General features: G+C 50.5%; 1 protein-coding gene across 4 annotated transcripts in view; it reads right to left on the bottom strand.

The window, feature by feature from the left end:
- The window catches only part of arid1ab (AT-rich interactive domain 1Ab), a 33,665-nt gene extending 18,170 nt beyond the window's left edge, over nt 1-15,495 (bottom strand). For 2 of the 4 annotated variants that reach the window (XM_062446249.1, XM_062446251.1), the window contains exons 1-4: nt 14,297-15,494; nt 5,460-5,738; nt 4,269-4,868; nt 4,040-4,147 (exon numbers count right to left, since the gene is read on the bottom strand). In XM_062446249.1, coding sequence (XP_062302233.1) covers nt 4,040-4,147; nt 4,269-4,868; nt 5,460-5,738; nt 14,297-15,208 — 1,899 coding nt within the window. In that variant the 5' untranslated portion in view covers nt 15,209-15,494. Of the gene's footprint in view, nt 1-4,039; nt 4,148-4,268; nt 4,869-5,459; nt 5,739-14,296 lie in introns of all 4 variants that reach the window. The other 2 variants (XM_062446248.1, XM_062446250.1) reach the window with 2 other exon arrangements.
- Nucleotides 15,496-16,398: the final 903 nt, after the last annotated feature.

The raw sequence follows: 16,398 nt of genomic DNA, 5'->3' as shown, positions 1-16,398 counted from the left end.
GCCCCGCTCGGCAAGGCAGAGCAGAGGACAGACAGTGCTGCAGTCAGCCACAGTCTTTGTGCTGCAAAACTAGCTCAGCCCAGCAGAAATGGAGGCAGAGGGGAGGGGCATGGAGTGTGTGCGTGTGTGCAAGTGTGAGAGAGCGAGAGGGAGCGGGGAGGGGAGAGCGTGTGCGTATGTGCTCACAAGAGCAAAACAGGGGAGGATTTTACAGCTCAAAACAATTCGCTGAGGCAAATCCAAAACAATACACTTTGTCAGCAAATTGAATTTTCTCAAGTACATTAATTAAAAATCACATACAGAGGGGGAAACGGAGAGATAGAGAGAGTGAGCGAAGGCGAGTGAGATGGCGCAAAGGAGAGGGTGGGGGAGAGTGAGAGAGAAACGAGGCCCCAGAATCTGAATACGACACGTACACACAGGAAGCGCAGGCCCCAGAATAGCAACAGGAAACACGCCCCAGACACTGAATACTGCAACACCAGAGCCTCGCAAAACAAGGTTGAGCCGTGCAGCGTTACGAAAGCTGATTTACAGAGAAGCAATGAGAGAGAGAGAGAGAGAGAGAGAGAGAGAGAGAGAGAGAGAGAGAGAGAGAGAGAGAGAGAGAGAGAGAGAGAGAGAGAGAGAGAGAGAGAGAGAGAGAGAGAGAGAGAGAGAGAGAGAGAGAGAGAGAGAGAGAGAGAAGAGAGAGAGAGAGAGAGAGAGAGAGAGAGAGAGAGAGAGAGAGAGAGAGAGAGAGAGAGAGAGAGAGAGAGAGAGAGAGAGAAAGAGAGAGAAAGAGAAAAGAAGAAGAGAAGAGGGTGGGGTGAAGAGAAAATTAGAAAAGAGACAGAAAGAAGAGAAAATAGAGAAACTCAAAAAAAAAAAAAAAAAAAAAGACCAACAGATAAGAGAGAGAGAGAAAGAGAGAGAGAATTCATACTGAAAGGCAGAGGGTTGGGACTGGGTAGGAGGGAAAAAGTGGGCCGGCCTAGCCAGCCAGAGCTGTGTCGCACAAACAAGCTGTACTCTGCTGCAGAGAGGAGAGCAGAGCTGCTGGGCTGAGAATGGGGGATAGCAGGCCTGGGAAAAGGGCTTGGCACCCTATCGTGAGTTTTGGCACAAACCCCGTTAGGAAGTGGGGTGCTGCTGTGGGTGGTCCTCGGATATCCCAAACTGTGGAGAGTCCTGAGTGAGAGAGTCCAATGGTGGGGTCCATTTGGACTGGATCCCTCACACACACACACACACACACACACACACAACACACACACACTTGCTAGACAACCTGGGCCCTCCCCCCTCTAGAAAGTTCTGAATTAAAACTACTCCAGATGAAGCTTGGTTGGCGAGGGAAGCCCAGGCAGGGGAGAGTGAAAGGGGGGGGGGAAACAACAGGGTGAGTGTGGTGACCAACATGTGACCTTCCTCTCAAGTCTGGGAGCGCATTCAGTCAGTCTGCGCCATTGGGGGAGGGCTCGCCGTTCCCCTGAATCCTTGGCAAGGCGAAGGACCCAAACCAGAGGGGGCGGGCGTGAGTGGGATTAGCCCCGCGTTGGGAGAAGGGGGGGTACAAAGGAGCTCATAGAAGGCGGGGAAGAGATTAAACCTCTTCAGGGGTCGGTGGGTGGGTGGGTGGCGGTGGGAGTCATCCCCTTTCCCACAGGCTGACACGGAGAGGAAGTGTCACTTCCAGGCCCAGTGAAAGCCCCCCTGACACTGACAAACACAGGCAGCCACTTTGACGGGGGCTCCTCCCTCCCTCCCTCCCTCCCCCCCCCCCCCCCCCCCCCCTCCCCCGGCGTCGTCCTTGTACACGGGCCTCGCCTACGTCGCACGCGTGGGGGGGGGGGGGGGGCTGGAATTCCAATCAGGCTAAGGACAGTGATGTTCTGTCCTGCGGCGCTGCGCGGTGTGGACATGGGATCGTGGGTTGGAGGCCCCACGCAGAGCCTGGCTCCTAGAGAGGGAGCGGACATTTGAGGGACGGTGGGAGGACCAGACAGACCTGGGGTCAGCCGTCATAAGCAGGGTTAACCCAAATCCCTTCAGACCAGACGCATACCCTTAACTCTGTCATTCTATACACCAACAGTGTGTGTGTGTGTGTGTGTGTGTGTGTGTGTGTGTGCCTCTTGACGTTTGTTATCAGGGAAAGGAACAGCAAAGCTGACACATTGTGAAGAATAGGGAAACACTCATTAAAAGAAGTGAACGCAAACACTGCAGTTTGAGGGCAAAACTGTTTGCTGAACTCGACGGTTAAAAGGTCACAATGAGTGTACCGCAGTGTAATCCCTGCGGTGCATATGTGTGTGTGAGGGAGGTGTGTGAGTGTGAGTGTGAGAGTGTGTGAGTGTGTGAGTGTGTGAGTGAGAGAGAGAGAGAGAGAGAGAGAGCCCGGGTGAAAACAAACGAGAAAACCAGCTTGGCCTGTTGGGCTGGTTTCCACCCGCTCGTCCGGAGCTCTTCCCTGGAGGCACTACCTGCTTCTTTCTAGTCGGTTACACCCCCCGTGCTCGGCAACAGCAGACCAACAAAAAAAAACACAGTTTCCCAACACCTGACTGAAAATACTGCTGCACTGGGTGGATGAGTTGACGTCTGGCCAGGTGTGACAAAGACTGTTTGTGATAAGACTGCCATCCTCTCAGCTAGGCCTGAGCCACATGGTCACAGCCTGGGAGTGGTGCTGGCCGGCTGGCTGGCTCTGGTGGACCAGCTCTGGTCCACTGGCTTTAATAGCACATGGGCTGACGATGCCAGGTTGTGAGTGTGCGCGTGTTGTGCGCAGGAGAGAAAGAGGAAAATACAAAAAGCATGGCTAAAGTTGGCAGGGTCTAATCTGTGCAGTGTCATGTGCGCTACACGCGGAGGGAGGAGGGGTGAGGGAGGAGGGAGGAGGGGTGAGGGAGGAGGGAGGAGGGGTGAGGGAGGGCGAGCACAGTGGAATCTGCTCATCCAGACCTCAGCCAGATTAATGGCTCCCACGGCCAATCACACGCAGCCAACGGGGGAATCCCCGTGAACAAAACAGCCCAGGCTTGTCTTCTAGGCCAATGGCAGGGCTGGGAGTGAGATGTATAAATAAATAAGAGAAATAAATAAAAGAGGAGGGGAAACTCATCCAGAGGGCATCCCCCACTGGAACAGACAGACCCGGCTCCATCACACCCTCCCCCTCCCCCCCACCCCCCCCCCCCCCCCCTCCAAGTCTCTCCACACAGCCATCGCTCACTGTTTAAGTCATTTGCTTGCGTTGCCTCACTTATCCATTGCTCACTGCCTTCCACCCACCCTTTACCCTCTCTCCCTCTCTCTCCCATTAATGATCTCATTTCTCCCTCTCCCTCCCTGAAGTCTTGAATGAGGTTATCTCCACGGCTGACCTATAAACACAGCCCATATCACCGCAGGTGTTCCTGTCTGGTGTTCAGTTCCAGGGAGAGGGAAGAGATCTCCACTTTGACTCCGTTCTCATCTTAATGTACACAAATAAAAGATGGCGATGTGTTTCTTTCTGGACAAAAACTACCATGTGCTGTCCAGATTTCCAACCCTGACTCGCCGTGCCACCTTTAAGGCCCGGTGTGGGAGTGCTGGAGCTAGCGGAGGGTGGTGCAGAGGGGGCGAGGGTTACCTCCACAGGGCTGACGCCGCCCACATTCAAGATGCTGAGGATGCAAAACAAGTTGATGTAGGCGTTCCAACTGACAACCATGTGAACAGTCCAGGCCAGTACGGGGGGGGGGAGGAGAGGGAGGGAGGGAGGGAGGGAGGGAGGGAGGGAGGGAGGGAGGGAGGGAAGGAAGGAGGGAAGGAGGGAAGGAGGGAAGGGAGGGCATGCGGCTTGGCAGATTGTAGAACAGAGATGTTGGGGGAGGTGAAGGCTGAGTCACTTCATTGACAGGCAAGTACCATTTCTGGGTTGCTAGTGTTTGAGTAGCATCTCTGCACTACGCTACGTGTGTGTGTGTGTGCGGTTGGGGGGGGGGGGGGGGGGGGGGGGTTTGAACAATTGAGGTGTGTGTGTGCGCTTGTGTTGGGGTCTCACCGGCAAGCTAGAAGGCCGGCCCTGCATGCTGTCTTCCTGGCCGCTCTTGTTGGGCTGGTTGGAGGGGGGAGCGCTGGACTGGGAGCTAAAGGAATCCTGGGATAGCTCCTGGTGAGGGGAGGGGACACACACACAGAAGGTGTTAGACAGGAACACCAGAGACGTGTGAGGAGTGCGTGTGTAAACGTAGACCGAGGCACTGTACACTTGTGACATGTTCTCTTTTTACCTGGGGAGGAGGGGGAAACCTCTGGAAGGGAGACTGCTGTTGCTGCAGGGGAGGGGTCTGGGAGTAGGGCGAGGGCTGTCCCTGCTGGGGCTGGGGCTGGGCCTGAGGCTGGCCATGGCCTGGAGGCTGCTGGGCCTGGGGAGGAGGTACAGGCTGCTGCTGCTGGGGGGTTCCTTGCTGCTGCGACGGGGCCTGCTGAGGGGGCTGCCCCGGGCCTGGGGGCTGTGGGTAGCTGGGCTGGCCCTGGGCCGGGCCCTGCTGGCTCTGAGGGCCCTGCTGCGGCTGCTGAGGCTGGGTTGCGGCGTAGGGCGATTGGCCAGGCTGAGACTGGGGGGGCTGGTTGTAAGGGGGCTGGCCCTGGGGGGGGGCCTGCGTGCCCTGGGACTGGGGGTAGGGGGGGCCGGCCTGGCTGTGTTGGCTGGGCGGCTGAGAGGGGTGGCCCTGCTGGGGGTACGGGCCCTGGGCTGCTGGGGTGCTCTGGGACTGGCCTGGGTAGGGGGGCTGCTGCTGGCCAGGGTGGGTTGGAGGGCCGTGCTGCCCATAGTAGCCCTGGCTCTGCTGCCCATAGCCCCCTGGACCCTGCTGTCCATAGGCTGACATCTACAGAAGGGAACAAAAGCATAATAAGACAACTAGCTGTTAGAATTGTGTTCCTATATTAATATAAAGAAAAAAATGTATATATATATCTATATTGTGCCAGTGACCTGCCACTTGAACTAGCAGTTGAGGGCATTTGAAGCCTTTCAAATTTGCCGTTTCGTTATACAAAAAGCTTTCAATGCGACTTTACGTTTCATTACTCTCAAGTGGCGCAAAAGGAGAAAAAAGCCAACCTTGCCAGGGTAGCACAGAGGGGAGAAAAAACAAAAGCTGTGTGTCGTCTGGCACTTACGCGCTCAAGGATTCATAGAAAATATGAGATGGTGCAGAAATGACACACATCAAACCAGCCTGGAGTGGCTGTTGTGCGAGAGTTCCCACAAAGAAACGTCTACTTCTCTCCTCTCGTGAGGAGGTGATCGAAGCTCACAGCCAGGAGCCTGGTGTAAGACCACAGGCCTCACAGCCACAGTTTAGCTGGATTTCTTTCATGCTCACTGTCCTGGTGTGTTAGAATTTCACGTCAAATGAAAGGGGGAAGAACGTCGGAGAATTCAAGGGGGGGGGGGGGGGGGGGGAGTGACCAACCTGTTGTCCATACTGCATTCCTCCCATGCTTCCAGGGGTGCGACCCTGCAGACCCATGGGGTACCTCTGTGGGCCTGTGGGGCCGTAGCCCTGGCCAGGGTACGAGCCTCCTTGCTGGGGTCCCGGTGGCGGGACCTGCCCCTGTCCCTGCCCCTGGCCCTGGACCGGGCCTTGGCCCTGTCCCTGCCCCTGGCCCTGGCCCTGCTGCTGGGTGTAGGGGTTGGCCGCCGGGTACGGCTGTCCTCGAATCTTCCCTACCTGGTCCATCGGGGTGGGGGGCTGGAGAGCAGAGAGACAGACTGTTAGAAAGCACACACAAGATGCCCTGGTCCACCTTCACTTCAGCCCAACTCTTCCAACACTGATATCTGTGAAATATTAGCGTTTTATACAAGATTAGCTCAAATATAGAGAAGTATGGTTCGATAGTTGTCCTCCGCAAGCTGTGTCACGGGTTAAATAAGTTGGTCAATGAAACACTGAAGGGGTCAAAAAAAAAAAAAATGAAAATCACAGCGCTGGATAAGTTTCCCCTCACTTAAAAAAAAAACTGGGAGGAAGGAATTGGCCCCGAATGAATGAATGAGCCCACTATATCCGCCAGGAGTGTTTCCCTGCCCAGCAGATCAGTGCCAGTGGGCGGATCCTGTTACGCTGGAGACGTCGGGAAGGGTTTCTATGAAAATAAGCTCAAGGAAATGGAAGTGTCTGCGGTAGCTGGAGCAGAGCCCACCCTCAGCTGGAGTTGCGTCAGGGTGGGGGAGGGGGGGGGGGGCTGACCTTGGCTGGGGGAAACTCCACATGGCCTGGGCCAGCATCACAGCCAGCACCAGGAAGCCCAGTCAGAGGGAGGGGTGGGGGTCGGGCGGAGGGAGGGAGGGAGGGGCGCCCACAGGGTTTAGAAGTGGGCAGGTTGGCCTGTCAGCAGCCGGAGCCGTGGTCGTAACGCCTGTGTGCGTCAACGAGAGGCGCGTCCTCGCGCATCGTTGACGGTCCCGTCGGATACCCGACCGCCCTCATCTTTTCAAGGCCCTTCTGTGTCAGGTGGCCAAACGCCGGGCTATCAGAGGCTAACGGACGCTGCAGCAACAGGCTTGGAAGTCGCTACACCTCCAGGCTCCAGACAAACCCTCCCATGCTTCCCACGCTTATTAATATGCTCCCCCCTTCCACCCCAGCACCCCCCCCACCCCTCAGTAAAAAAAAAAAAAAAAACTCCCCGTCTTACTTAAGGGAGACAACCACCCGAGCTATTTATAGCCTGTGAGACGGAGAGGGCAGTCTGCCGAAAATGTAACAGGTCCCAGCTGCACTGCTGTTTGAACCTGGGCCAGTCTCTGCTCTTCCTGGCCCTTAATAAAGCAGTCTTGGCACCGTATGAATGACACACCAGCCTTACGGGGGCCCCGGGCCTGACTACACCGCAGGAGGGGAGGGGGGGGGGGGGGCACTGCCTCCCGGGGCACTCGGGAGGTCACAGCATCCTGAGATAACAACACACACTCCACTCCATGTTTTCCCTCCAGCCTCCCCCAGGCCCCACTCTCCTCAGCGCCGTCAGGTTCACGGACAGTGAGTGAGAGAGCGTGTGTGTGTGTGTGTGTATTACTACCCTCCCTGGGGTCATTACAGAGCACACCGCAGGGAGGAGGCAACATGCTTCAGAAGGTTGTCTCCTGTGAGCCCTCCTGCACTTTTAACCTCCGGCCCTTTGGAGGATGCAAGATACTCGATACCTACACCTTCCACCACAACCCCCCCCCCCCCCCCCACACACACACACACACACACACACATTCAAGGGTATCACACGTTACACTACCGAAGCAGGGGGAGATCAGACATTTAAGACTAATATTTATTCGTTCTCTCCATTTATGTGTTCTCTACAAGCGGTTTTACCCCCCCAAATATACCCTCCACACGAGACAAAAAATTCCAGGAAAACTGAACATCTCAGTAACGTTTTCATATCTTACCACGCACAAATTCATTCAATAATCATTCAAGTGGAGTACCTTGTTCATTTTTGCTACACAACAGTATGAGCCTAAATGTTAGTTGCGGAATAGCAGGAAGTTGTTTGGTTTGTCGCTGTTCAGTAGGCTGTTCCACGTGTTGGCTACCTGTGGCTATCTCCATGACAACGCCATCTCGAGCTGTATGTACACTAGCGCTTCTGTTCCTGTGTGTGGCCAAGGTAATGATGACCCATCATTATCTTGTGCAGGTCCCGCCAGTCACGGGAGAACAGGTAGGCCTGGAGAACAACTTCAGAAATGTTGGTTTGAAAATGTTTTAAATGGCAAGACCTAGAAATTAGGTTCTCACATCATCTGAAATTCCCAAGAGTATGAAACAAGCCTTCCCATAAGGTTATAACATTCAAATCATGATGTTTATGATTGCTGAATATCACAATTTTATGGACAGTGGTTGGTATTGATAGTGTCCTTGTGGTTTGGATGGTGGGGTGATGGCAAACACACAGGTAGCATAACCCTTAGCAGAAGCATGAGACATATATATGTTTATCCTTATAATCCTTAAGTGTTCAGCCCAGCAATGTTAATGCCAGGGAACTTTTCCAGTCAACTTTTTAATTTGATTCCTTTATTACTACATGCAAAGGCATTAGGATACATTTATCGAACTTACAATTTCTCAGATTATTTGCCAAAACTATGGCCTTCTTTGAAGGTTTGAATAATCCTTCCCACTGGCATATCAACTGAGAAACCATATCCAACAACGTTGCTTCTGGCAAATGCTTTCTAGGCGTTTGAAAGTGGGCCCGGGTTTAAATCTGCCTGGGTTTTCCTGGAAGTCTTTTCAGGTATTTTCTAGGGTGGGAAGTTAAAAGAAGCAGCCATCATCTAGGAGGTTTAATGACGCTCAAAGGTTCACATGCTTCACAGATAAGGAGACACACAAGACGGCCACGCTCGCTAGCATCCCCAACCCACGCCGCTCTCCCTCCCTCTCTCCCTCCTCCTTTCTGCCCAGTCATCTAATCAATCGCAGAGGAAACTCCTCCCCTGGCCTTTCCTCTTTTTTTTCCCTCTCTCCTCTTTCCCCAAAAAATAAATAAATGCAATTAGCACATGGCTAATCTGCATAGAGGAAAGCCAAGGCACTCTTGGCAGAAAAGGTTGCACTGGGTATATTGTGTCACGGACTGACAGGGGGGGACACATCCAGTACAGGGTGTGTACATGTAAAAGTGTGTGTGTGTGTGTGTGTGTGTGTGTGTGGAATAAGGGCTGGAGTTCTGCCTGATAGCGGAGATTGCGTCGACTCGGCCGAGTCAAACAGATGGACTGGGGACAGACGATAAACAACTGCTGCTAATTTAATCCACCACATGGCCACATGGCCGAGGCCTTGCACAGACTATTGTTCTGCAGTAAACCCCTCCACACGCACTCATGCACCCAGGCCAGGGCCACACTCACACACAACACACATACGTGTTGCTGCTCTGGTTCTATTCGGTCTACGTCGGATATCACTGGGGATATTACCGAGGACTAAAGATCTCCTTAAACTCTACGTCACTTACCTAACACCGGACCTGATCCCAGCAAAACACCCTTAAGAGTGTGTGAGAGTTAATCCCAGGCTTGCTCCACTGGCCAACACCTGTCCAAGGACAATTCTGATGCACAAATCCAACAGCGTTCATGAAACGCTGCACATACCGGCTAACAGTCTGTCTTCTAAGGCCAACTCCTTTTAGAATTGGTTTGAGTAAATATTATGGCTAGTGGCCATATTGTAATTTGGCTGAGTGGATTACCCTTCAACAATTTATACCTATTCGAGACGTAACGAAAACAAAAACCTGAAGGAAAAAAAAAGAAAGCACCGCATGTTTGCAATTAGGCAATTAGTTTGCCTTTCTCACTATATCAGACAGGGCGCTAGGAAAAGCACTGGTTCCAACTTAAAGCTGACCGCTGCATGACTCTGAGAGGAGGGGGAGGGTGGGGAGGGGGGGGGGGGCCGCTTGTGTTCTCAGTCAATGTGGAGAGGCTCCGCACACTTACTCACCCAGATGTTCCCCCAGCTGTTCTGACAGAATTCTGAAGACTTAAGGAGGGGTGGAAGAGAGAAAGGTAGCGCTTACACACACACACAGAGGGAGAACCCAATCAATTTAGATAGCTGCAGGCCAAATTTACGGAACCAAAAGTTAACAGGGCTGGTTATTCAAAACGTGGATCCAAACGGCAATGCTTGTTGGGATGCTGAGCCTAGCATGCTGCTAGGCAGCTAGCAGACCACCGCGCATGCTAAGCTCAACCCGAGTAGTCACGGTAATAAAGCCGTCCGCACACTGACGAGACCTCGACAGGTTTAACCAGGTTAAAGACCTAACTGCCAGGCCCGATATTTCAGGGACCGCTCCAAAAAATGTCTCCTTTCTGAAGATTGGAGGAGAGCACGCTTCTCAGGTCTTTCAGGGTGGTGTCAGGTTAGACACTGAGGAACCAGCGAACGTTCCCCCCTGGAAGTAGCGTGTCAACCTGTCTCATCTTCAAGCTCAGCCTCTGCATTCCCCTTCCAGACGAGAGAGAAGGGAAAGGAAGGAAGTCCCGCCACAAGCTCCAAACGGACTGAGACCAGACTCGGGCGGCGAGGCGCACAGCGGGAGCGGTCACGTGACTCGGTGGGGCCCGGATGTCGTCGCTGGGTGCTCGTGCTGAAGTCGCTGATGATGCCGGACCGCCCTCGACGAGCCGTTACCGTGAGTGTGTCGCTCCCTGCTGCGGCCCAAAAAAACCCCAGGCTTCTGAACGAGCAGAGGCCGAGGAAGGCCACTGGAGAACCGGGGGTCAGCGGCTGGCTCGCTCACACCACGCCGGCCCTGACGTACGCCTTGCTAGACCGAAAAGACCCGTCACACACACACACTGGGGTGTTCTTCTAAAGAAAACGTTGGGGTATCTGGTGACTGCCTCCAAAGAGCCGTGACTGACAGCACAGAGGACCGTTGAACAGGTGAATTTGCCAGAAGCAACAGTTAGGGCCACTGCCATGCAAATGCTGAGGTGGAGCGAAAAGGCCAACACGGGGAGCGTGTGGAGCACAGGTGAACAGGGCTCTCTGTGAGAGCTCGGAGGTAACATCCATCTCTACCTCCCACAACCAACAGCTGAACCCCCGTTTGCTCTCTGCAGCCCCCCCCCATTTAAAGGTTAACCACTTTCCCTCATAAAACACACACGCCATACGTCATGTAAATGAAGTCTGCAGCCACATACCAGCTTGGAAGGGGATATTACTATGCTAATCTGGAGCATTTTTAAAGGTAAATGTCAAAAGAAATGAATTACCCTTACATTCCAATATGGCCCAGTTTGACATTTTGTCCAAACACTGCAAAAGAGAAAAAGTCTGATGGATTTGGAATATGTTTGCACATCTGAATGTCCGGTTAGATCTAGACCAAAAGGTCCACTGCTAGCATGTACCATCCAACATTATTTGAAACAAGTTTTTATTTTTTATTTTAGGGGGACAAAGAGAGATGTAGACACTCAAAAAGTTGCAGAGACACACTGAAAAATATAATGTATAAGTATATATTAAGAAAGAGAAGGTGATAAAGGAGGGATGAGAAAAAAGAAAGAGAAAAGATGGGGTCTCTGAGACGGCCACGTCTGGCATTACGTTGGAGACGGGTATCTGATGGCACTTGGAGCACAAGCAGGTCAGTGCAGCTTTTGGAGGCATCCACCGGGAACACCCCTCCACACCCCATCACCAAATAAATGAGCCTACACTATACACACAGCTGTCACAGCCAGCCAAAGATCATTCACAAAAACATTCCCCCCCCCTCCCCCTCCCCCCTCCCCTGGGTATCACTGACACTTTTTCTCCCTCTCTTACTCACACACACACGCGGATCAGCCTGTCACACAGGGCGCGCGCACACACACACACACACAAACAGAGCGCCGTGAGGCAGCATGCTGTCCGTGTGGCATGTGGAGAATCATTACTCAGCAGTGCAGACTAAGAAGTCAGGGAGCTTCCTTGAAAGCAGGCCAGGGCCCATTCAGGCCAGGCCCACCTCTCCTCCCCCACCATCGGCACAACTCCTCTGGCCACAGCGCATCCACGCGCTCCCTGGCCAACGGAGGAGGTGGGTGGATGAGACCAAAACGGAACCGTGAAGTGTTCTCCCATCATCTGTTGATGGGACATACCCAACTTTAGGTCTGCACGTTTACTCCAATTAACAAAAGAGCCTTCGTCTTTCAATGGCGGAGCCAAGGCCATTTAGGCCGAGGAAGTGGGAGAGGCGAAAGTCTCTCCCTCTCTGGATCTCCCACAAAGCTGAGTTTCCTCAGCATTATAGACTTGCTGGATCCACCACTCAACAAGCCTCAGGATGAGCGAAACCCTGACATGACTCAAGCATCACCGCCTCAAATGTCTCCTCAGGGCAGATCTGGAGCAGAGGACATTCTGAGAAGCTTCCTTGCTGGACTTTGCCCCACATCAGGTCACCCGGAATCAAACGTTGAAACCACAGAGACAACTTTCCTCCTACAAAGCCCAGATCTACGCTTGCCCCGAACGTCTGGCCTGGTATGATCTGCCCATGTCCTCAGATGAGACCAACCAAGGCCTGTTCAAGTCTCCCAAATAGTTAGGACACTTGACTTATTGCATGGGCAGGGAAACAATGTGATTTGAAGAAGTCTTCCCCTAAAAAAAGAAATGCTGTTTCTGCCAGTGAGACATCCTCCTAAATAGAAAATACCTCTTTTTCGAATGAAAATTCCTAACCTAAAACATACAGATTTTGTTTTACCATGTGATATCATTTGTCGACAGTTCCTACAAGGATATCATTCTAAATGTTCCCCCTATGCATTCTTCTGTGTGTGATTTCATCCCAAACAGCAATGTACAGTAAATTGCTCAAATGTGTTGAGCTAAATCTGAAGAGAAGTCTCAAAACATCAGTTGAAAGGATGAAAATGTATTGAGACGGATAGCCCCAACGGTAGAACATTTCCATGGGGACAGGAGGAGCCCAGGGACAACATTATTGAACAGGGATAGGCATCACATTTTTGACTTCCCCACAAATTAAAACCAAAACCTTTGTTATTAGCATTCAAAAACATGAATTCTGAGGACATCTTAATTACGGTCTGGCTCAGATCAAGAAGAATATATTAGAAGATATACTGAAGTCAATACATCAACAAGCTTACTGCAGTGCACCCAGGTGGATCACAATCTTCAAGATAAGAATATGGGTTAGATGTGTTGACATGGTTACACACTGCATGGGAAAGTCATCATTGTAACCCAGTGAACAAAGCGGTGACACTTGGCTGACACCTTGACTGCTTGTAAACACAACTGCAGCCAGTCAGACTCACTCTCACATGGCTCAAGATATTCTAGCCTCAATAACTACTGTTCTGGGATCAGCCAGCAACGCAGCTCTCCACTGAAGTAAATGGCCACACCTACTCTCTTAGCTGTACCCGAGTCAGCCTACACCAGAACACTACTGCTAGGTTTTTTACCAGATTGTCTGTAGACTTACTTACATACTAAACAGCAACACTGTAGTTAACATGCAGACATATTGCGGAGATCCTTTAAATGGCCAACATTTGAATCGAGAATTGCAAACAAGTGGGATTTACAGAAATCATGCAAATTACTGCAGTAGGGCTTATACAACGTACATATTGCTAAATGCAACAAATAAGGATAAGATGAGAAACGTTTATGTTTTTTCAAACAATTAGTAGCCTAGTTCGTTTAAGTACAACAACATATGATCAAATAATATGTATATTCTATTCCCACAAATACAAAAAAAGATAATATTAAATAACTGAAAAATAAATCCGTTTGTATCTTTGACATAAACAAACTAGTCAAAATAAGCAAGCTTAAGGTTTTGCAGCGTTACATTACATGCAATTATAAATGGCCAAGAGCAGAGGATGGCGAGCCAATCAGATCTCAGCTAGCATGTCAACCTAAGACCAACTGTCTCCTGGCTTTGACAGAAGGATTTTACCTCCATAATTCAAATCCCAAAGCAAAGCAATCTGCACTTACTCAAATCACTTGCGGTGTTTACAAGCGCACATGGAAAGAACGTCGCAATAACAGGGTGGAATGAACACACACCCCTCTTCGTTACAATGTAGCAATATCGGGATAATAATCAAACGATGCATTATTGTTACTGCAGATACAATTTTGCAACTTGGGTTATGTGATAAACAGCCGACAGCGAAAGGAACACTTCGCGTTTCTTTACGAGCTGTGCTGGCTTGCAAATTAGTCATATGTATCGTTCAACAAACAGTTATTAGTCAGGCTACATCTTGGTAATTTGATAAATTGATAAGAACCCTTTCAACAAACTTTTACGTGAACACATCTGAAAAGCCATTTCAGCAAAGATTCGTTACATACAACAATTTGTCTTGTATTAGCGCTATAAGGCACAACTTGAGGTTGAAAAGCACAGCCTTTTCTAACATTAAATCACATTTAGCCCTCAATTACTCCATGCAAACTCTTGTCCCCTTCGCCCCAAGTAAGCAAAGAATCACACCATTCACCTTGGCTCAGAAAGTTGTGTCTTTAGACGCAGATACAGCTTATTTTTCTTTTTAAATGCTCTTCAGGAGCTGGTGTTAGGAAATAACAGAGGCAGCCATTTTAGAGAGCTACACATAGACAATGGCAGGTCCATAGCAATAGAAGCCTCTGACATTACCCAAAGCTGTGTAATGGCTATAACTTGTTCAAAGTAGATATGCACAATAAGAGAAGTTTACCTGATTTCTATTTAGAGGTTGTCCAGTGTTTCCCGGGCTCATTGGAGGAGGATGGTGGCTCCTTTGTTGCCAACCCGGATGGCCCCCACCATACTGGCTACTGCCCATGTCTGCTGGTCCCTTGCTGGCCCCTTCCTGGTTACTATAGTCTCCTTGTGGATAGTTCTGGTAGCTCCTTGTAGAACTAGGAGATGTTAGGAGCTGATTTAAAGTAGGGGTAGACGTAGGTTGTGGGTTCCCCATGTTATACCTCTGATTATTGTAAGAGGCAGCCATAGCTGTAGTTCCTCCTGGTGGCTGTTGCTTGCCTGGCTGCCCCCCAGCCGCCGGAGGCTGACTATTACGCGGGGAGTTCATGGCGTATCCTTGGCCCTGATAAGGAGTCCGATTCGGAAATGGGCTGTAATTGTTGTAATGGTTAGGGAAGCCGTGTTCATGCGAATTGGGTGGGTATGGGTCCATCATGCTGCCTGGCTGCACTGCCGGCCCCGCTGCAGCTGCCATGCCAGGGCTTTGTTGTCCGCCATGTTGATGAAAAGGGGCCCGGCTGTAGTGCTGGTTGTAACCGTAAGGAGGTGGAGGAAAGGGCCCCGGGTGGTGATGCCCAATTCCGGGATGGTTATTCCCCTCAGGTCCCCCCGTATCATTCTGGCTGTTATTATTATTATTCACCCTGGACGAATTCCCGTTCCCGTTCTTCATATCAGGATCCCCTCCTCCCCCTACATCTCCACCAGCGGCCCCGTCCTGCAGTTCCTTCTGTCCCGGAGATCCGCTGTCAGATCCCGGCTCCTTATTTTCATGTTGTTTCTCCCCCGGTACCGACTCCTCCTGTGGGTCCCGATCCGGTTTTTTTAGTTCGGATGGCGGGCTAGTGTTGAGAGTGGCTACGCTAGCGACCTGAGCGGCCATGATATTACTCTCTCCCTCTCACAGCAAGTCACTCACAATCAAGCTCTGAATAGCATTGAACATAAATACAATTATTTATAACAATGTACCCGTATCCCGGTTCATTCCCCCTACCTCCGGACCGAATCCGGCATCCACTCCCGACTCAGGTTCGACTGAAAAGTTAGTGGAATAATATAAATACGTATCCTGGGAATAAAATCAACCGACACAAAATGTGGGGGGGCTTCTGTTACAGAACGAGAGTATGAGCAAGAAACCGACCAAACCAGCACGAGGCTCCGCGAGACACAGCCATTTTACTGAAGCTCTCAGACAAACGTAAAAGACGGAGCGGAGTACCAATATGCGGAGTAGGACTAAATGGGGAAGCTGCCACGAGAAGCTGTAGACTAGTTTTATTTAACATTTAGAAAGGATCATTTAGTAAACAGACATACAAATTCATAATAACATAGTCTATATATTGTGTGACCATAATGTCTTACATTTCTCATTGTTGTAACCCTAATGCTAGACTAACGTTAGAAAATGCTTGCAAGGTTTGCATTATATAGTCTCTAATACTCATTCAGTTTTTAAGTAGATGTGTCTAGACACATGATAATATGTCAACAAGATGTTCACATTAATAGTGATAATAACATTGCCATTTCTATAGCATCTTCATTGGGATCCAGGGTTCAGTGCCTGCTCAATGCAAACATTTCTCATTAACAGTACAGTTATTTTAAGTTTGTCTCTATTCTATTCTATGTAATATTCATAAGTCATAATGTAAGGGTGTTTGACTCCATTCTTGTGCTGAGAGCAAATAAGAGGAGTAACAGCAGCAGAGCTTGATCTCTGGAAAGGAAAGCATGAAATTACAGCCTATATGTGTGTGTGTGTGCTTGTTTTTTGTGCATGCATACGTGCGTTTGTGCGTGTGTGTGTGAAAGAGAGAGGGGGGAGAGAGAGAGAGAGAGAGAGAGAGAGAGAGAGAGAGAGAGAGAGAGAGAGAGAAGGATAGAAAAGGAAGAAGGATGGGGGATGGACTGAGCCAGTCAGAGAGCAGGAAGTGAAAATAGAAAAAAGAGAACACAGTGAGGGAGAAAAAAAAACAGTGTAGGCCACTGAAATCTAACACAGAATGCTATACTTGTGGTAAAAGTCACCATAAAATGTGTCGTGAGTGCGTATAGAATAGC

The sequence above is a fragment of the Osmerus eperlanus genome, chromosome 20 (genome assembly GCF_963692335.1).
Source record: "Osmerus eperlanus chromosome 20, fOsmEpe2.1, whole genome shotgun sequence".
NCBI lineage: Eukaryota > Metazoa > Chordata > Actinopteri > Osmeriformes > Osmeridae > Osmerus > Osmerus eperlanus.
Note: the sequence above shows the minus strand (reverse complement) of the source record. Positions and strands in the feature narration are given on the sequence as shown.